Source organism: Myxine glutinosa, chromosome 2 (assembly GCF_964187855.1).
Source record: "Myxine glutinosa chromosome 2, kmMyxGlut1.1, whole genome shotgun sequence".
NCBI lineage: Eukaryota > Metazoa > Chordata > Myxini > Myxiniformes > Myxinidae > Myxine > Myxine glutinosa.
The window spans coordinates 18,183,741-18,206,864 of NC_136262.1; the positions used below are offsets into that span (position 1 = coordinate 18,183,741).

A 23,124-nucleotide genomic window follows, 5' to 3' on the forward strand; every position below is an offset into this window, starting at 1 on the left:
CCCTTGCCACACAAACTTGTATTTCTGTCCCTGCCTACCCTTCACCATTCTCACACCACTTCCCTTCCATCTCGTCTCTTGCATTGATATAAATAAAAAAAAACCCACCGTTTAGAGGCCATTTTTCCCCGCAAAGCGGGTGTTGGCCTTTTCGGGGACCGTGGTAGTTGTTGTTTTATTTGGTCCCCTTTTTGAAGCAATGTTTTACGGCCGGATGCCCTTCCTGACGCCAACCCTTTTTGCCGCCTTCAACGACAAACAGGGAATTACCAGTGAGCTGGTACTCAATTAGCCGACCTCGGAAGGATGACAGGCTGAGTCAACCCCCCTGGCATTAATTCGGCGATCGACCGAGATTCGAACCCAGGATTCGAGGATCCTAAGCCGGCACCCTAGCCGCTAGCCCAACACCAGGGATTTCTTGCATTGATATAGATGTTTGAAAATTGATAATAAACTTATCAATGACAATTTGAAAATTATCGTTTTTTTTTTTGCCCTTCACGTGACTCGTGGTGGTCCCTCTCGGCTCTCCCCCCGTTGGTATTTTTGTGCACATAAGATTGTTCACGGTTCTGTTTAAATATTATTTAAATATGTATAACCTTTCCCCTTCAGTGTTTTACTCAGTGGTATTTTACAACACGCTGTTTTTCTTCCTATTTAAAAGGCTTTTCTCAATTTCCTCTCCAACTCATTCCACCTCAAAAAAAAGAAATTCAATATCTTATACGTCTCCCTCACTACATGGTCTAAATTCACAATCATTCCATCCCTCCTCCATCATTCTGAACCGGATTGCTAACTTGAAAATCACAACAAACCCAATTTGTTTTCAATGTTCGTCTTTCATTAATCATCCACTTTCTAAACTCCTCTCTTGCCCCTCCCATCCAAATCCCCTCCCCTTGCACCTACACTCCTAAACTCCCCCCTTGCCCCACCACTCTTAAACTCCCCCCCTACCCCTCCACTCCTGAACTCCCCCCTTGCCCTTCCCCTCCTAAACTCCCCCCTTGCCCTTCCCCTCCTAAACTCCCCCCTCACTCCTCCCCTTCAAAACTCCCCCCCAACCCCTCCCATTCAAATCTCCCCCCATACCATTCCTCTCCAATTCTCCCTCCTCTCCCCTCCTCCTCAAAGCTGCCTCCTCCCCACTTTGTCTCCCTTCTATCTCATACTTTCACCCCCCCCCAACCTTCTTCTTTCCTCTGCCCCCCCTCAAACAACCCCTCACTGTGCCTCATCCCTTCACCTTCAAACCTTTCATCCTCCTCATCCTTCCCTTTCTTGGAACTCTTCTGCAATCGCTGACACACTAACAACTGCTCTCCCTACCTCACCCTCTCATCCTTCATCTTACCCTACTCCTCCCCTCCCCTGTCCTGTACCCGATGCTCCCCCTCTCTCTTCATTAACGGTATGGACCTCAAACATCCGGGGCCTTCGCTCAAACCTGACTGATCTCTCCATACAGGTTGCTTCTGACAATCCAGACTTGATCTGCTTAACAGAGACTTTCCTCCTTCAAGATGTCTCTGATTCCTTAATATCTCTTCCTGGTTACTCCCTCCTCCGGTATGATAGACCTGAGCCTCGGCCTGGTGGTGGGGTGGCTATCTTTATCAAAAACTCTCTTCCTCACTCTCCTTGCACTGCCCTCTCTCCTCCTCACCCCCAGGAGTACCTCTGGCTACGGCTTCCTCTCCGCTCCCACCTTTTGTTCATATGTGTTCTGTACCGTCCCCCAAACAGTGATGACTCCATCTACATTTCACTGTCTGACAACATGGACCAACTTCTATCCACTCATCCCAACTCTCTCTTCCTCATATGTGGTGACTTCAATTGTCATCATGCCACCTGGTTGGGTGTGGGTTCCTCTCTCACCAGTCATGGCACCTCAGCAAAGGACTTCTGTGACTCACTGGGATTGACACAATCTGTCAATTTCCCGACCCGGATCTCAGCCAATGGAGTATCTTCTCTTCTAGACTTGGTTATGACTAACTTCCCTGCTAATGTCTGCTGCTCTTCTTCTGCTCCAATCGGTTCTTCTGATCATGTGCTTGTCAAAGTGGACATCTCTCTGGCCATTCTCAGAGAGCCTCCTCAGCGTCGACGAGTCTGGCATTTCACTCAGGCCGACTGGGACGGTCTTCAAGCAGCCATCAATCGTCTGGATTGGTCTCGCATCTCCACTGCCTCTGACATCAATTCTTCCTGGGAATTCTTCCAAAGCAAACTGATCTCTCTCATGCACAGATTTATCCCATCTCGCCTTCAGTTGTCTTACCCTTCCTCCCGTCCATGGTACACTGAATCTTGTGGTGAGGCAGTTGCCCTGAAACAACTTGCCTTTGCCTCTTGGAAGGCTAATCCAACTGAAGGAAATCTCAGTTCCTTCCACCAAGCTCGGAACAAGTGTGTGTCTACCCTCAGGAGTGCCAGGAAGCACTATCTCTCCTCACTCAAGAATGAACTCTCAAACCTGTCTCCTTCCTCCAAATCCTGGTGGCGTCTGGTCAAATCCGTTTCTGGTGTTTGTTCCCCCTCCATCCCCTCCCTTACCTCAAATGGCCACACAGTTGACATCGCACGTGACAAAGCCGAATGCCTCAACTCTGTGTTTGCCTCAAAATCCTTAGTCCCAAACCCATCTCTCTCTGTTCCCACCTTTCCCAGTCGAACCAAACTGCTCCTGGACTCTGTGACCTTCTCTCCTGACAAGGTGGAGGAGTTTTTGTCAAACCTCGACTCTGATTCTGCAACTGGACCAGATGGCATCAGCCCACGGGTCCTAAAATCCTGCTCTGCCGCTCTATCTCACCCTCTCTCTGTTCTTTTCACCCTATCTTTTGCTCAAGGTCATCTGCCAGCATCCTGGAAATCAGCAAACATTACCGCTTTACACAAAAAAGGTGCAAAAACAGATCCTTGCAACTACAGACCAATCAGCCTGCTCCCAATTATCAGCAAAGTCATGGAATTCATCATTGCTTCGGATATGAAATCTTTCCTCTTCTCCAATGGCTTGATCTCTGATCATCAATTTGGTTTCAGACCAGGTCACTCTACTCTGGACATGCTGCTTCTGCTGTCTCAACAATGGATGGAGGTCCTCAATGCCAAACAGGAAATCAGAGCTGTCTCCCTTGACATATCACGTGCCTTCGATACGGTCTGGCACCCAGCTCTGCTCACCAAACTCTCCTCCTATGGTATCCATGGAAATCTCCATGCATGGCTTGCGGACTTCCTCTCTGGTCGTAGTCAACGTGTGGCCCTGAATGGATTTCTCTCATCTCCCCTTCCCGTTCAGGCTGGAGTTCCCCAAGGCAGTGTGCTGGGCCCTGTGCTTTTTCTGGTCTTTATCAATGATCTCTCCGACTCTCTGGAAAATCCTCTGTATCTCTTTGCTGATGACTCCACTCTCTGCCGCTCCATTCCTCTTCCCTCAGATCGGCAGTCTGCAGCCTCCTCACTCTCTGAAGACCTGGACAAAATCACAGACTGGTCAAACATGTGGAACATGTCTTTCAATCCTGACAAATCTCACACTTTTACTATGTCTCTATGACGGAAGCCTCTCCTCAGTGAAAAACACATGAAAGCCCGCTTGGAGTTTGCAAAAAAGCACCTAAAGGACTCTCAGACTGTGTGAAACAAGATTCTGTGGGCTTTCTCTTTTACGTTTCCGTTTTACGATCCGTTTCTCTTTTACGTGTAACCTGTCCCGCTTTTACATAGTATTGTTCCCCCAGTGTGGTCGGTATTCTTCTTCCTCCTCTATCGTAGTGTTGTGGGTGGTAACTGAGACACGTGCATACAGTGCTGCACTGTACCTATCTCTCTCCACATCAACATTCCACTCCGTGGAATTCTAATAATTGCTTTATTTTCGGTTATTGTTGCCCTTTGTGATTTCAACCATGGCTGCCAAGTGGAAAACTGTTGTTAGTAATGGACCAAGGGCAAAAAGGTCGAGGAAAGTGATGTTTTTGATACAGAAAGTGGAGGTTTTTGATGAGCTTGGTCAAGGTGAGGGTGCAGCTTCACTGGGCAGATATTACGGTGTTGACGAGTCCAGTGTCATGAAATAAAGAAACACGCACAAAACGTAATGTGTCGTGAATGCTCTGGTTTTACGCTGTGCGTGAGGGTGACTCTCGTAATCCGCTCCAGCACCTGACAGGTTAGTTTATAGGTGAGGTCACTGAGTATGGAACCTAACCCCATTTTTTCCAGAGGTCCTTCGTCTTGTTTTATGTGGATTTTGGTTCCACGGGTTTCAAGAAATGTAGCCTTGGGTATAACTGTGCTGGGCTGCACTCTTGAGGGATTGGCCGAACGAGAGTAAGAAAACGGGCACTGGGTGAAAAAGCAAAAACAAAGTGTGATCCCAAGCCTGGTGTTGGTTTAGCTGTTAGGGTGCGGCTTGGGATTCTAGGATCCTGGGTTCGAATCCTGGTCTATCGCTGAATTAACGCCAGGGGGGGTTGATTCAGCCTGTCATCCTTCCGAGGTCGGCAAATTGAGTACCAGTTCACTGGTAATTCCCTGTGTGTCGCAAGAGGCGACTAACAGGGTTGGCGGCAGGAAGGGCATCCGGGCATGAAACATTGCTTCAACAAAGGCCAACCACCGCTCTGCGGGGAAAAATGTCCTCTAAAGGTGGTTCTTCTTCTAAAATGTGATCCCAACCTTTATACATTCATCGCCACTGCAATGATTTGATTTTTTTCAATATATTGATCATTTGATGACTAATCTTTTACAATTGTGTTTGTAATTTTCACCAATTTCAATTTGCCCTTTGAGGTGGAAATGCGGAAAGTTTTCCTTTCCTTTGTCTAAATACAGACTTGGCATTTAATATGGAATATTTTTTTGTGGGGGTGAACTTACTTTTCAAGATGACTTAGAACCAAAAGTTCATTGGAATTATGTTGAAATTATTCTAGATTTTGTTCATGTGACCTTTAAAAGAAACAAAAACGACATTTCACATTTCGAAGCAATTGTATTGATCCTTGAAAGTGATGTAAACTGATATCGAACTCAATTCATGGACAGTACTGTGTTAAACTTCTGTGCGTTTTCCAGAAGTATCTCTTTATTTTGCACATTAGCCAAAAATTTTTTTGAACAAAAACAAAAGTTAAATTACGACTGGGATTACATACAGTAAAATTACAGTTCAGTACTTCGTGTAACCCCCACGAGCATTCAGGAGAGCACGTACACGTTGAGGCATGCTGTTCACGAGTTTTCCAAGGTTTGGACAGGAATCGCTTGCCATGCAGTGATAATAGCCTGCTGCAATTCATGCACAGAGGTCGGCTGCTGGTCCAAGTGGTCGATTTGATGCATTAATTCTGCCCACAAGTTCTCTATCGGATTCATATCCGGGGACATGGCAGGCCACTCCATATGCTCTACACCACGGTCAGCAAGAAAGTGTTGGATCATGCGAGCACGATGAGGCCGTGCATTGTCATCTTGGAAGACAAAGTTTCCTCGAAAGGCTGCACGAGCAAATGGAAGCAATGTTTCTTCCAGAATGGCCCTGTACTTGAACTGGTTCAGGTTTCCATTCAGAACAACCAGGTCAGTTTTGCCCCCTGCATGAAAAGCAGCCCAAACGGTCACCCCACCACCTCCAGCTTGGACTCTTGGCACGATACAATCTTTGTTGTAGGCTTCATGCACTTGTCTGCGCACTCGGGCGTGGCCATCTTGACGATAGACCAGAAATCTAGACTCGTCACTGAAGATCATGTGATTCCAGTGTCCTGGCTGCCATTGATGGTGCTCTCTGGCCCACTGCAATCGGCCCTGGCGGTGTTGTCTGGTCAGGCGTGGCTTTCTCAGGGGACGCCTGGCACGATAGCCTGCTTGAACCAGTCGTTGGTTGACTACCCTTCTGGATACAGGCACATTTGTCAGTTGCTGCCACTCAGCCCTAAGCCGATTAGCTGACTTGGTACGGCCATTGCGGACTAACCGGTGCAGCTGATAATCATCCCTCCTTGTGGTTCTGTGGGGACGTCCTGACCTCGGTATTGGAGTAGGGACACCCCTCTGAGCATTTCGTTTCACGATTTTTGACACCTGACCTTGAGTGATGCCATACTGCCGAGCAATAGCACGCTGTTTCATGCCGTAATTTCGTAAAGCCACCACTCCAAGACAAACAGCATTGTCGAGTTGACGGACCATCTCCAGAGGAAGCGGCAATAACTTTTGGAGATGTGCAGCAGTTGTTTTCCACTAATACAGAACGCAACAACCCTTGTATACCCGACTGTGAAGCCCATCATCAAATGCACCTGTCCGTACATTTTGCCACGCCACCTGTGATATAATCCTGTTGTTGACTTCTTGCTGCGACAGACAATCAGTGACATGGTTCTTTTAACAAATAAATCACCAAAGTGTAAAAGAAACTCACCAGATTGATATACTGAGTTAAGAAAGTAAACCCAAGTCAAGAAAAAATATATAATCCATATTAAAGGCCAAGTCTGTAGAACAACAGAGTTTCCTTCATCAGGAGACGACATGAGGTGTTATTTTGCTTCTTCGTTGTGGGGTATACAACAACACAACACAACATGCATTTTAAGGCCATTTTCCCTGCTAGAGCGGGGGTTAGCCTTGCGGTCCCCATGACAATCTTCTCCATATTGCCCTATTTTCTGCATCTCTCCTTGTTAACCCCCTTGCCCGCATTTCTTCTTCCACCACCTTTAGCCAAGTCTTTCTCGGTCTTCCCCGTCCTCTACTTCCTTCTACATTCATTTCCATCGCTCTTCTCAACCAGTCACTTTCATCCTTCCTCAACACATGAACCATCTCAAACCATGAACTTCCCAAACCATCTCAACCTGGTCCTCTTCACAGCATCAATCACAGGCTCTATTCCCATCATCTTTCGCAATTCATCATTTGTCTTCCTCTCTCTCAACGATACTCTGCACATCCACCGAACCATTCGCATTTCCACCCTTTCCAGCCTCCGTTGCTGCTCTACATTCATGACCCATGTCTCGCTCCCATAAATCATAACACTTCTCACACATGCAGCATACACCTTTCCCTTCAGCTTCAACGACACTCCCCTGCTCATCAGCACGCCACTCAGTTCCCGAAACTTCTTCCATGCACATCTCACTCGAGCAACCGTTGCCGTGTCTGATCCACCTTCTCCATTCAGCATGTCTCCGAGGTAGCAAAATGTTTTCACACCTTCCAGCTTCACGCCGTCTCCAAGATCCAACTCAACATTTCCTCCATCTGCAGCTCCCTCTGTGCACACCTTACATTTTAATGTAGCTGCCACACTGGTTAATGACCCTCTCAGACCACTACATTTTTAATGAACCCACTCAGCGCACATTGTACATTGAATGGAGTTCACTCCGACACCCTTCCTGCACACAGCACATGGCCACTTCCCAGTTCTTTCCACCTCACCACATGCTTTACCACTTGCCATCACCTTCGTCTTTCCTATATTCACCTTCAGACCTTTTGTCTCAATACATTCCTTCCAGTTGTTCATCTTTTCCTTCAGTCCATCCATACTTTCCGCAATCAACACCAGATCATCTGCATTCAACAACTCCCACGGTAAACCCTCCTTTACGTTCTGAGCCAGCACCTCCATCACAACTACAAATAGTAGTGGACTTAGTACCGACCCCTGATGCACTCCCACCTTCACCTCAAACTCACCACTGTTCCCGTCCTTCGTCCTTACAGCTGTGCGCGCTCTTTTGTACATTGCCATCACTACTCTGATCAACCATTCCTCCACTCCTAACTTCCTCAATGCCCATGTCAATACTTCGCGTGGAACCCTATCGAATGCTTTCTCCAGATCAACAAACCCAAGAAACAACTTCTCCCTCTTCTCCATGTACTTCTCCTGCAACTGCCTCACAATAAAGAGCGCATCTGTCGTTCCTCTTCCTGGCATAAATCCAAACTGCATTTCGTCGATCTTCACCTTCTTCCTTATCCTCCTCTCCAACACCCTTTCCAACACCTTCATTCCATGCTCCAATAACTTTATCGCTCGGTACGAGCCACACTCCAGAGGGTCACCTTTCTCCTTGTATAGAGGGACGAGGGTACTCAGTTCCCAAGCCACTGGAATGCGGCCTTCTTTCACCACCAGATTACAGATCTCTGTCATTATCTTCACACCCAAACTTCCTGCTGCCTTCAACATATCTCCCACAACTCCCGTCGGCCCTCCCGCTTTTCTACTCTTCATTGCTTTTATCGCTTCCTCAACTTCCTTCTCAGTTATCTTCTCTGCCGGTCCTAAAACTGGGTTACTCTCCATGTTGCCATCCCAATCATTCTCTGTATTCAACTGCATTTCCATATATCTTTTCCATCTTCCTTTAATTCCATCTGGGTCCACAACGATTTGTCCCACTTCATCCTTCAAGCAACTCACCCCCATCACATCACACCTCTCTTTCGCTATCTGCTTTGCCATCCTGAATACCGCTCTCTGACCCTCCACCGAATCCAAGCGTTCTCCGAACATTTTCCTGCATGCCTCCTGCGCCTTTGCTACCTCTTTCTTTGCAGCCTTCTTGGCTGCCTTATAACTTTCATGCTCTGCTTTTTCTGCTCCCGTACGCTTCGCCTTCTGCCACTCCTTGAACTTCTTCCTCTTCTCGTCAATCCTCTTTCCAACTTCATCATCCCACCACCATGTTTCCGAGTGCCTCGGTGGTCCTTTTGTCCATTCACAAACCTCACCAACGGCTCCCAACAGACTATCTTTCATTGACATCCAACCACGTTCAAGCTCAACCACATCATCCTCGACCCTACTCAGCCTCTCTTTTAATGCCTCCCTTACTGTCACCTGTTTCAACCTCCACACCTTCATTCTCGGTTGGTATTTCACCCGCCGAGCTCTCCTCGCACCTTTCACCCTTATGTCGCAGACAACCAAGTGTTGCTGTGAAACAGCCTCCTCCCCCGGGATCACCTTTGTGTCCCGGAGGTGCCCCCTATCTCGCCTACGCACCATCAGGTAGTCAACGGTTGTCGTCGACCCACCTGACGTGTATGTGTTACGGATTCGGCCCTAATGACTGTTGTTATGATTATTGTTGTTGGTTCGAAGTATTCTGGTGATTGTGGTTGAAGGGAAAGGGTTATTATAGTTAAAAGATTTAAAAGTGCTCCTGGAAAAATGTGGCCGAAAATCCGGATCGTGACAGGAAGAGGTGGAGCGAGGGGAAAAGAGGCGGGAGGAGATCGTGAACAGACGTTGTTGTTGAAGCTCCGGACTGAGCGTTCGACGTACAGTGCGAGTGAACTTTGCGTCCTTGAAGGGAAGTTCGGGCGATAAGAGTTATCGCCGGAGTGCGTGGAGCCTGTGTCGTCGGGTATCCTCATTGAAGCTCCGGAGGATCCTGGCCTCAAAGCCCGGGTTCGAGGGAAAGCCGTCCGCCATCTTCGCCATGCGAGCAACCGGCTGTGAACCGGTTTTGGTCGTGTCGGCTGGGCATTATTCCCCGGTGGTTTGCCGGGGACGGCTGTGCCAGAAAGGGCACGTGACAATTATACGGAGGCTCGCGGATTGAACCGCAACGAGTACGTCGGAGCGCGTCTTTATGAGGTTCCTTTCCACCGCTGTGTTGCTGGGTGCTGAACAAAGTGACCTCGGGGTCGTCTCACTCGCCTACGCCTCAATTGACCATCGGGCCTTGACTCCCCGATCACGGGAGCGCACAGACATTGGGACTTCGCCTTGGAGGGGTGCAGAGACATTGGGGAGGTGCCGTGAGTTTGGGGTTAAGGGGCTTGATAAGGATATCATCGTAAGATTTGAAAGTAGGGGTGATTGCCCCCATTGTTGTATGGCTCTTTGTGTGTGATTTATAATATATTATTGTTTGTTTATAACCTGGTGTGGTTGCATTATTAACGCACAGGTTGTAAACCTGTGCGTTATAGCGTTTGCCTGGGAATTTCGGGCGCTCAAAAGTGAAGCTAGTTTCTGTCACCCATTTCTGTCGCTCATTTCTGTCGCTCATTTCTGTCGCTCAGATGTGTAAACATGACGTCATCAAATCTATATTTATAGGATAGGTTATAGGAGATATATATGTTACTAGCGGGGTCACCCGTGGGAATCCCACGGGCATGGATGTGTATGGCGAATTTTAAATATATGTCGACTGTTATTTTAGGCGGTGTATTTTCGTTTATCATCATGGCGCGATTTAAAAAAATATATCTCTGCATTTTCCTCTCCAATACCTCCTCACACTTTACACACACACCGGCCCATGTTTACATATACACACACACACACATATACACCCACACACATATACACATACACACACACGTACATCGACACACATGCACACACACACACACACACACACACACACACACACACACACACACACACACACACACACACACACACACACACACACACACACACGTACAGACACATATACACATATGCACATATGCAAATATGTATACACATATGTATCCACATATACACATATATACACATATATACATCTCCACACACACACACACACACACACACACACACACACACACACACACACACACACACACACACACACACACACACACACACACACACACACACACACACACACACACAAAAACAGACACACACACACACACGTACAGACACATATACACACAAACACACACACACAGACATGTATATACACATACAACAACAACATGCATTTTAAGGCCATTTTCCCTGCTAGAGCGGGGGTTAGCCTACATACACATACACACACATATATACACACACACACATATATTCACGCACACACACACACACACACACACACACACGTACACACACGTACACATGTCCCACATGTATATACATGTTTAAAGTGTACGTGCCCTTCCCCCCTCCCCCGCCCGGCAACGCTGGGTACTTCTGCTGGTAACGAATAAAATAAAAACGAAGAAATAGGTGGAATTGGCTGAAATTCGCTCGGTGAATTCACGCGGTGTATTCGGTTCGGCTCGGTTCACTCGGTTTAAAGAAAAAGCGATAATGTCGACATGTTGCTGTCTGTGTCATGTTGGGCGGTGTATGATACTCGTTGGCTGTTGGGCGGTGTATGATACTTGTTGGCTGTTGGGCGGTGTTGTGCGGTGATATGGTGTATTTTAAAAAATATATCTCTGCATTTTCCCGCGTTGGTGACACCGAGTCGTTCTTCATCGATCGTCTCATTCATTTTGGAAATGGAAGTTTCCATGCAACGCATGAATTGTCACGATCCTCAAGAGGAATTTGTCTCGTAATCATCAAATGATAAATGGCAAGTAAATTATATTGTGGAAAATTAAAGATTTCAAATAAACCTATTTAAAGTGTATGCGCACATAACTAATAAAAAAAACGAAGAAATATCTCTCGGTAATTTCCTGAAACATATTTTACTTCCGGCTAATATGTTGAATGAAATAAAAACGAAGAAATATATGTCGGCATCATTGTTGACGTTTTTGTGACGACTATCATCAAACGAAATAGTAATATATCATAACGGAAAAGCAAAAGCGAATTTTTAATATATATCGACACATTGCCGGCGGTGTCATGTTGGGCGGTGTATGATACACCATGACGCGATTTTAAAAAATATATCTCTGCATTTTCCCGCGTGTGTGGATTGTTCTCAATTATTGCTGACACCGAGTCTAAAAGTAAAACCATCGATAAAAATGAAATCATATGGTGAGTTAGATTGGAGATAAAGGCGTGAGAGAGACTCAATGGCCTTGAAGTTACAGGCCTTTGAGAATTCATTTCGTTCTATAAACGGCAACTTTAATCGGATTTTCTTCCCGTTTTTTTTCAACCGAGTCTAAAACTATGTTAGCGACTGTGAAAAATGAAATGATTTATCGAATTTGATTTGAAATAAAACTGGGAGAGAGAGCAAGACACCACGGGCCTACAAAACAGGACTCAAAGCTATGCGAGTTAATAAAATGGTGGATATTTGTTTATAGCCACTCCCAGAATGGGTGGAGCTATGGGTGGAGCTACTCTGCAAACCGAGTAAGCCACACCCCGGACAGACACCCAACAGATAGACAGACAGACAGACAGACAGAATCATCTACGGCTATTATAATAGAGAAGATAGGAAGATAGGATAGGATAGGATAGGATAGGAATATAGGACCCAAATGACCCAGAGGACCCAAATGACCCAGAGGACCCAAATGACCCAGAGGACCCAAATGACCCAGAGGACCCAAATGACCCAGAGGACCCAAATGACCCAGAGGACCCAAATGACCCAAATGACCCAGAGGACCCAAATGACCCAGAGGACCCAAATGACCCAGAGGACCCAAATGACCCAGAGGACCCAAATGACCCAGAGGACCCAAATGACCCAGAGGACCCAGAGGACCCAAATGACCCAGAGGACCCAGAGGACCCAAATGACCCAGAGGACCCAAATGACCCAGAGGACCCAAATGACCCAGAGGACCCAAATGACCCAAATGACCCAGAGGACCCAAATGACCCAGAGGACCCAAATGACCCAAATGACCCAAATGACCCAGAGGACCCAAATGACCCAAATGACCCAAATGACCCAAATGACCCAGAGGACCCAAATGACCCAGAGGACCCAAATGACCCAGAGGACCCAAATGACCCAGAGGACCCAAATGACCCAGAGGACCCAAATGACCCAGAGGACCCAAATGACCCAGAGGACCCAAATGACCCAAATGACCCAAATGACCCAGAGGACCCAAATGACCCAGAGGACCCAGAGGACCCAAATGACCCAAATGACCCAGAGGACCCAAATGACCCAAATGACCCAGAGGACCCAAATGACCCAAATGACCCAGAGGACCCAAATGACCCAAATGACCCAGAGGACCCAAATGACCCAAATGACCCAAAGGACCCAGAGGACCCAAATGACCCAAATTACCCAAATGACCCAGAGGACCCAAATGACCCAGAGGACCCAAATGACCCAGAGGACCCAAAGGACCCAGAGGACCCAAATGACCCAAATGACCCAAATGACCCAGAGGACCCAAATGACCCAGAGGACCCAAATGACCCAGAGGACCCAAATGACCCAGAGGACCCAAATGACCCAGAGGACCCAAATGACCCAGAGGACCCAAATGACCCAGAGGACCCAAATGACCCAGAGGACCCAAATGACCCAGAGGACCCAAATGACCCAGAGGACCCAAATGACCCAAATGACCCAGAGGACCCAGAGGACCCAAATGACCCAAAGGACCCAGAGGACCCAAATGACCCAGAGGACCCAAATGACCCAGAGGACCCAAATGACCCAGAGGACCCAAATGACCCAGAGGACCCAAATGACCCAGAGGACCCAAATGACCCAGAGGACCCAAATGACCCAGAGGACCCAAATGACCCAGAGGACCCAAATGACCCAGAGGACCCAAATGACCCAGAGGACCCAAATGACCCAGAGGACCCAAATGACCCAGAGGACCCAAATGACCCAGAGGACCCAAATGACCCAGAGGACCCAAATGACCCAGAGGACCCAAATGACCCAGAGGACCCAAATGACCCAGAGGACCCAGAGGACCCAGAGGACCCAGAGGACCCAAATGACCCAAATGACCCAAATGACCCAGAGGACCCAAATGACCCAAATGACCCAGAGGACCCAAATGACCCAAATGACCCAGAGGACCCAAATGACCCAAATGACCCAGAGGACCCAAATGACCCAAATGACCCAGAGGACCCAAATGACCCAAATGACCCAGAGGACCCAAATGACCCAGAGGACCCAAATGACCCAGAGGACCCAAATTCTATGTATGTTTCTATGATGATGTATGTTTTGGTGAAAGTACATAATGTGAATACTAGTAGCAATTTTACAAAAACCATGGCATAATTTCAAATTTTGACCCGAGATGATAATTATGCTACATCATAATTTCCATGTGCCAACCTGGGCGGAATCCAAGTGGATTCACTTGACTTGTTGATTTGACTGTTTCATTTGCTGGTTCCATTGAGGGTTTCATTATTTGCTGGATTTCAACTAAGGATAACACATCTTTCTGCCGGGGACCCTCTCGGGGTTCGGAGGTCTACCGAGACCAGAGGTAAGGGGGGGACCCCGTAACATATGTAACAAGCTTATTTTCCCCTTTCTGGAACTGAGTGTTACAAATCAACAAATCAGCTCCATCAGCAAACTCCAAAATCCTTTCACCTTCTCCATTTCTCACACCATATCCGTAAACCCCATGAACTCCCTCAAAACCGTCCATGCTCCTTCCCACATGTCCATTTAGGTCTCCTCCTCCCACAACAACTTCCTCATCTTTCACGTTTTCCATCAGCTTCTCTATCGCACACCAGAACTTGTCCTCTTCATCGCTCCGACCAACCTGCGGAGCATATCCCGAGATGACGTTCACCAAGAGCTTTCCAATCATCATTTTCACCATCCACAACCTATCACTCACTCTAGTCACATTCACCACACTGTCTACAAACTCCTCAGAAAACAGGACACCAACACCATTCACGCCCTCCGGGCACCCTTGCCACACAAAGTTGTATTTCTGTCCCTGCCTACCCTTCACCATTCTCACACCACTTCCCTTCCATCTCGTCTCTTGCATTGATATAGATGTTTGAAAATTGATAATAAACGCTCGTTCTTTTGTGTTTTATTTTCCTCCTTCAACATTGATCCTTCAGCAAGATTGCCAACATCATGACCACTCACTCATTCATTCGTAACATCCCGGATGAGTTTTTCCACTTTTTCAAAACTTGAAGTTGAAAGTCGCAAATGTAATTTATTTTCTGGAGGAAAGGAATTGCATCAAGATGAACCACCTTTAGACCCCATTTTTCCCCGCAGAGCAGGGGGTTGGCCTTTTTCGGGCACCGTGGTCCCCTTTTTGAAGCAATGTTTTATGGCCGGATGCCCTTCCTGCCGCCAACCCTGTTAGTCGCCTCTTGCGACACACAGGGAATTACCAGTGAACTGGTACTCAATTTGCCAAGCTTGGAAGGATGACAGGCTGAGTCACCTTCCCTGGTGTTAATTAAGCGATCGACCGGGATTCGAACCCAGGATCCTGGATCGCAAGCCGGCACCCTAACCGCTAAGCCAACGAACCCAGGATCCTGGGATCCCAAGCCGGCACCCTAACCGCTAAGCCAACGAATCCAGGATCCTGGCATCCCAAGACGGCACCCTAACTGCTAAGCCAACGAACCCAGGATCCTAGGATCCCAAGCCGGCACCCTAATCGCTAAGCCAACGAACCCAGGATCCTGGGATCCAAAGCCAGCACCCTAACTGCTAAGCCAACGAACCCAGGATCCTGGGATCACAAGCCGGCACCCGAATCGCTAAGCCAACGAACCCAGGATCCTGGGATCCCAAGCCAGCACCCTAACCGCTAAGCCAACTAACCCAGTATCCTGGGATCCCAAGCCGGCACCCTAATCGCTAAGCCAACAAACCCAGGATCCTGGGATCCCAAGCTGGCACCCTAACTGCTAAGCCAACAAACCCAGGATCCTGGGATCTCAAGCCGGCACCCTAATCGCTAAGCCAACAAACCCAGGATCCTGGGATCCTAAGCCGGCACCCTAACTGCTAAGCCAACAAACCCAGGATCCTGGGATCTCAAGCCGGCACCCTAATCGCTAAGCCAACAAACCCAGGATCCTGGGATCCCAAGCCGGCACCCTAACCGCTAAGCCAACAAACCCAGGATCCTGGGATCCTAAGCCGGCACCCTAACCGCTAAGCCAACACCAGGCTAATTGCATCAAGATGGACGGATTGAAAACGATGACGTGTTTCTGTGCGGAGTTGACGATCTTGGGCTGCGACTGCAAAATACAGGAGGTGGATCACATGTTCAATACATATCGCACTTTTGTAACATGTGTGCACATCCAAATGTTTCTTTGTCATCCATGTGCAAAACAGCCATTTGGAAATTAAATCTTCATTCAAGGTTTTAAAATGTTTAAAATGATCTTCCAGCTTATTTATGAATTTTTTTTCTTCATAATGAGTAAGAAAAACATTGTCCATGACATGGCGGAATAATTTTAACTGTGCTTCTTCCACACTTTACAGCTTTACAAGCCTTCAAAAGAATTCAACCTGGAGGATCCCACCATGCTGTTGTTGAAGCCAGAATACAACGGCTTGCATGATCCAATTCTTGAAAATTATTTCAAGGAACCATGGCGGCTGAAGCATCTGAAAAAGGAAGGCTATATAACAAGTGATAACCAGGTGCGATAGCATACCCGACCCACCCTCCCTCCCCTGCACTAACAATAATGTGCGACTACTTCATGTGAATTTCAGTTTACATTTCCAGATTTTTAGGCCACCCAGAACGAAGTTCAGGGAAGCTTATGCGATGGCTCGTCGTCGTCCGTCAGTCTGTCCGTAAACACTTGCAACTTCTTATCCGAAACCGATGATGGGATTGCGACCAAATTTGGCACAAATTATATTTGTTTTGTTGTGACTAAAGTTTGTTCACGGCGTAAAAAAAATCGGGTTCTAAGGGGGTTTACCGGGGTCAAAGTGGATCCAGGTTTGACCCTCCAAAATAGGAATTTGCTTTTTCCACTGAGACTACAAACACTATTTCAATGAAACTTGACCACAACCTTCATCACCCGTGATGTACCAAAGTTTGTTCACTGCACTGAGAAAATTGAAGTCTATGGGGATATATGGGGAGTCAAAGGGGGTCTAGGTTTGACCCCTCAAAATAGATATTTCCTTTCTTCTCTGAAACTACACACACTATTTCGATGAAACTTGACCACAACCTTCACCACCCATGCTGTACCAAAGTTTGTTCACGACATAAAGAAAAATCTGCCCCTTTAGGGGTCTACAGGGGGGGGGGGGGGGTGGTTGCCCCCTGAAATAGGTATTTGCTTTCTTCTCAGAAACTACACACGCAATTTCAAGGAAACTTCACCACAACCTTCATCACCCATCATGTACCAATGTTTGTTCAAGGCATTAGAAAAATTGGAGTCTGAGGAGGTATGTGGGGTTAAAGGGGGTGCGGGGAGGGGGGAGAGTGGGTCCCCAAAATAGGTATTTTTTGGTTTGTCTGTTTAAAGTCTTATGATTATGTTAGTATGATTCTATATGCTCCCCTGTCTTCTAGCAATCATTGAAATTGGTTGAACATACCTTTAGTCAGTGCAGTATATTGTTTGTTCTACCAGGTGAGTGCCAGGGGTATTGCCCCTATCTTTGGATGTGTGGTTATGTTTATTGGAGAGGGGTGTGGGGAGGAGGTGGGCTGTGGAGGGTTGTTTAGTGGCAGTTATTGGAAGTAACGCGTTGGCACCAGATATGTTCATGTCAGGTTTATTAGCGCTGAGGAAGCGCCTCTAGCGAATGACTTCCAGCCAGTGTAACGCGAATTCCTGTCACAGGAATTCTGAGATCATATAAGTGTGACGTGGCAGTTCCTGATTGGTTCGTGTTGGGGAACCCCTTCTCGCTGCCGACGTGACGTAAATTCGCGCACGCGCACTGGTGAAGCGCGAGGTTCGGCCCAAGGTTCTTATTATTATTATTATTATTATTATTATTTTTGTATACAAGATCGAGGCTCGAACCATGATCGAGGCTCGAAATTCCATGCCCGAACCTCAGCGCAATCCAAGAGGATTCACTTGTTGTCCGCTAGCAAAGGTACCCGGCTGGCAATAGAGTCGCTTCACTGACGGGAATACTAAGGGAGGCGGGGAGGGGGATGAGGGCACCGGTAAGGTGGAGAGGAGGGGAAGTGTAGGACTGGGGGTGGGGGGGGGGGGGGAGGGGAGAGAGCAGGACATGGGGTGAGCAGAGAGCAGAAGGAATGGTGAGCAGAGAGCAGAAGGAATGGTGAGCAGAGAGCAGGATGAGATAGTCAGGTGGATCGGTGAAATTACCGTTACCGGGCAGATAAAAGCACAATATTTGGAATGAGGCTCCCCTTGGGGCCTACTAATTAATGTTAGCCTAGGAGCCCTCCAGAGTTTAAAAAAGAAATTCATGTAAAACACTAAAATTCAAGATGGCCGAAATAGATGACAAAATATAGTTTTTCTCGAATCCTGGTAATCATAAGAAACCCAGGGTGGTTGCCAAATTTGGGATTTTGAGGTCGTTGAATTTTATTGTGGACATTATAATAGTACCCAATACATTGTGAAATATTATAAAGACCGTTATTATTCCAATAAATGGCAAATTTCAAATAAACATCCACCCTCTTCTGGAAGGGAAATATTATCACCCAATAAAGTGAATAATAGTGAATCATGTATTTCAGTAACTGGCCTTGTGCTCGTCAAGACGATATTAAAAAGTCCAAGGCATTTATTGGAATAACTACAGTAATTTGAATTGTACAGACAAAACTCAATTTTCAAGCAAATAACATCACTATGCTTTATTCGTCGGTCTCCAAGTAGTTCTCAATTTCCCTTACTCCCTCACATTATGGAGACAATAGTAGGCCATTTCATGGAGTTGAGTTGGAATGCAATTTATTTTTAATAACAGTCACAGTTTCTTACAAAGTATGTGGCATTGTCCTGTGATGTCTCTTGCAGTAACACACAGTTTGCAATGCTCTATGGAGTACATTTGCACTTGCAAAGTGGTGAGCAGTGCAGTGGTGAGAGTCCAGAATGTGGTATTGTGATAGGTGGTCTGCTTTGAGAATGAAAACCTTCCTGAACTGATAAAAACATCGCTCTCCCATAATAGTTAAACTGTGAATGCAACAGTATTCGGCATAAGTGGTGCAATGTGTATTCAGAGTAAATGTGCATATTCCCTGACACTTTTGGAACCTCCTTTATTTCAGGTCACTTGCTCTTTGGAGGAATACAACAAGTATTGCGACTACTCGAAGAGGGTGGGCATGTTTAATGCGAAAAAATGTGGTGAAACTAAGGTGAGTTAAAACTACTATTTTTACCTCTGCCACCAGAGGTGGACGGAAGTTGTGTGTTCATCTTCATTTGTCTGTTTGTTTGTGAGGATATCTCAAAAATGTAGGGAGGAATTCGGCCGAGACATGGTGGACAGGTTGGGTGTGTGAAAAGGCCGATTTGTTTCAATTTTGGTGAAGATCTGGATCTGAATCTGGATAGAAGAATTTTTTTGGGTGATTCTTCGCCATTGAGAGATGGGGCCAAAATCGATATATAGCACAATATCTCAAAAAGTTGTGGACGGATTATGACAAATCTTGGTGGATGAGTTGGGGAGGTGACAATAACGAGCTGATTCCGATTTTGGTTAAGGTCTGGATTCAGATCAGGCCCATCAGTGGGATACAAAATGTAAACTGTTCAGCCTGGTGGAGGTATGCGCTCCACTGTGTGCTGTTATAGTTAAAACATGCATTCTCCCCAAATGTAGGGTTGAAAGTTTATGGAGCTCGTGCTAGACCGTCAGTGTGACCTGTTTTTGTGTGAATGTAATGCTTAAGCAAACATTTTGTTGATACTTAACGATGAGATGCTGTTGGTTTATATATAAAGCTTGCTTCCATTACAGAATGACTGCCATTTGGCGATGGCGAGAGAGAATGAGGCTTTGAAAAAGAAGGCTCTTTCAAACAAAGAGAAGAAAAGTGCAGAAATGAATGTCACGGTAAAATGAGAGGGCACTGTCATATTCTATGGCACTGCTTTAGCCTCCCATCCCTTTACGCGTCCCGCTTCCCTCTTCCCAAACCCCTCCCCTTCACCCACCCTTCATCCATCCTTGTTCAACTCTCCTCTCCTCTCCCCGCCCCCATTTTCCCCTTGCCTTCCACCTTTTGCCCTGTTCAAGTGACTCGTGGTCGTCGCGCTAGGCTTCCTCTCCCCATTGGTATTTTTGTGAATATACGATTGTTCTTCACAGTTCTGTTTAAATATGTTTCAACTATCCCCTTCATTGTTTTATTCAGTGGTTTATTACAACACGCTGTTTTTCTTCTTATTTAAAAGGCTCCTTTCAATTTCCTCTTCATCTCATTCCATTTCAAAAAAATATTCAATCTCTTATGATTCCAAATCACTCCATGCTCTAAATTCTCATTCATTCCATCCCTCCTCCATCGTTCTTAAACGAATCGCTAACTTGAAAATCACAACAAACCCAATTTGTTATATATGTGCATCTTTCATTAATCATCCACTTTCTAAACTCCCACCTTGCCCCTCCCCTTCAAATCTCCCCCCCAACCATCCCTCCCAAATTCTCCCTCCTCCCACCTCCTTCTCAAAGCTGCCTCCTCCCCACTTCCTCTCCCTCCTATGTCATACCCCCACCTCCCCCAACCTTCTACTTTCCTCTGCCCCCCCTCAAACAAACTCTCACTGTGCCTCATTCCATCACCATCAAACCTTTCGTCCTCCTCATCCTTCCCTTTCTTGTAACTCCTCTGTAATCTCTGACACACTATCAACTGCTCTTCCTACATCCCCCTCTCACCCTTCATCTGACCCTACCCCTCCCCTCCCCTGTCCTGCACCCGATGCTCCCCATCTCTCCTCACTAACGGTATGGACCTCAAACATCCGGGGCCTTCGCTCAAACCTGATTGATCTCTCCATTCAGGTTGCTTCTGAAAATCCAGACTTGATCTGCTTAACAGAAACTTTCCTCCTTCAAGATGTCTCTGATTCCTTAATATCTCTTCCTGGTTACTCCCTCCTCCGGTACGATAGACCTGATCCTCGTCCTGGTGGTGGGGTGGCTATCTTTATCAAAAACTCTCTTCCTCACTCTCCCTGCACTGCCCTCTCTCCACCCCACCCACAGGAGTACCTCTGGCTACGGCTTCCTCTCCGCTCCCACCTTTTGTTCATATGTGTTCTGTACCGTCCTCCAAACAGTGATGACTCCATTTACATTTCTCTGTCGGACAACATGGACCAACTTCTATCAACTCATCCAAACTCTCTCTTCCTCATATGTGGTGACTTCAACTGTCATCATGCCAGCTGGCTGGGTGTGGGTTCATCTCTCACCAGCCATGGCACCTCAGCAAAGGACTTCTGCGACTCATTGGGACTGACACAATCTGTCAATTTCCCAACCCGGATCTCAGTCAATGGAGTATCTTCTCTTCTGGACTTGGTTATGACTAACTTCCCTGCAAATGTCTGCTGCTCTTCTTCTGCTCCAATCGGTTCTTCTGATCATGTGCTTGTTAAAGTGGACATCTCACTGGCCATTCTCAGAGAGCCTCCTCAGCGCCGACGAGTCTGGCATTTCACTCAGGCCGACTGGCACGGTCTGCAAGCAGCCATCAATCAACTGGACTGGTCTCCCATCTCTAATGCCTCTGACATCAATTCTTCCTGGGAATTCTTCCAAAGCAAACTGCTCTCTCTCATGCACAGATTTATCCCATCTCGTCTTCAGTTGTCTTACCCTTCCTCCCGTCCATGGTACACTGAATCTTGTGGTGAGGCAGTTGCCCTGAAACAACTTGCCTTTGCCTCTTGGAAGGCAAATCCAACTGAAGGCAATCTCAGTTCCTTCCACCAAGCTCGAAACAAGTGTGTTTCTACCCTCAGGAGTGCCAGGAAGCACTATCTCTCCACACTCAAGTTTGAACTCTCAAACCTGTCTCCTTCCTCCAAATCCTGGTGGCGTCTGGTCAAATCCGTTTCTAGTGTTTGTTCCCCCTCCATACCCTCCCTTACCTCAAATGGCTACACAGTTGACACCGCACGTGACAAAGCCGAATGCCTCAACTCTGTGTTTGCCTCAAAATCTTGTGTCTCAAACCCATCTCTCTCTGTTCCCACCTTTCCCAGTCGAACCCAACTGCTCCTGGACTCTGTGTCCTTCTCTCCTGACAAGGTGGAGAAGTTTTTATCAAACCTCGACTCTGATTCTGCAACTGGCCCAGATGGCATCAGCCCTCGGGTCCTAAAATCCTGCTCTGCCGCTCTATCTCACCCTCTCTCTGTTCTTTTCACCCTCTCTTTTGCTCAAGGTCATCTGCCAGCATCTTGGAAATCAGCAAACATTACCGCTTTACACAAAAAAGGTGCAAAAACAGATCCTTGCAACTACAGACCAATCAGCCTGCTCCCAATTATCAGCAAAGTCATGGAATCCATCATTGCTTCAGATATCAAATCCTTCCTCTTCTCCAATGGCTTGATCTCTGATCATCAATTTGGATTCAGACCAGGTCATTCTACTCTGGACATGTTGCTTCTGCTGTCTCAACAATGGATGGAGGTCCTCAATGCCAAACAGGAAATCAGAGCTGTCTCACTTGACATATCACGTGCCTTCGATACAGTCTGGCACCCAGCTCTGCTCACCAAACTCACCTCCTATGGTATTCAGGGAAATCTCCACTCATGGCTTGCGGATTTCCTCTCTGGTCGTAGGCAACGTGTGGCCCTGAATGGATTTCTCTCATCTTCCCTTCCTGTTCTGGCTGGAGTTCCCCAAGGCAGTGTTCTGGGCCCTGTGCTATTTCTGGTCTTCATCAATGACCTCTCCGACTCTCTGGAAAATCCTCTCTATCTCTTTGCTGATGACTCCACTATCTGCCGCTCCATTCCTCATCCCTCAGATCGGCAGTCTGCAGCCTCCTCACTCTCTGCAGACCTGGACAAAATCACAGACTGGTCAAACAAGTGGAACATGTCTTTCAATCCTGACAAATCTCACACTCTTACAATGTCTCTCCGAAAGGACCGACTGGACAACCCTCCCATCTACTTTCTCAACAATCCTCTCCAAGAAGTTCTGTCGCTCAAGCTTTTGGGTCTCACTATCTGCCATGATCTTTCTTGGGAAAACCACATTTCCAAGCTGGCCTACAAAGCCAGTCGCCGACTGGGCATCCTCCGTCGTGCGAAGTCCTTCCTTGGCACACCTGAGCTCCTCACCACATACAAGGCTTTCATCCGCAGCTCAATGGAATACTGTTCCCCCCTCTGGGCTGGTGCTCCTGCCTCACACCTTGCTCGGCTTCACGCTGTTGAGGCCA

General features: G+C 47.0%; 1 protein-coding gene across 1 annotated transcript in view; it reads left to right on the top strand.

Annotated features, from left to right (window-relative positions):
- Positions 1-23,124, top strand: part of LOC144890757 (uncharacterized) — a 127,649-nt gene that overhangs the window by 76,388 nt on the left and 28,137 nt on the right. The window contains exons 4-6 of the mRNA XM_078772566.1: positions 16,212-16,373; positions 18,973-19,062; positions 19,671-19,766. Of these exons, the coding sequence (XP_078628692.1) occupies positions 16,212-16,373; positions 18,973-19,062; positions 19,671-19,766 (348 nt within the window). The remainder of the gene's footprint in view (positions 1-16,211; positions 16,374-18,972; positions 19,063-19,670; positions 19,767-23,124) is intronic.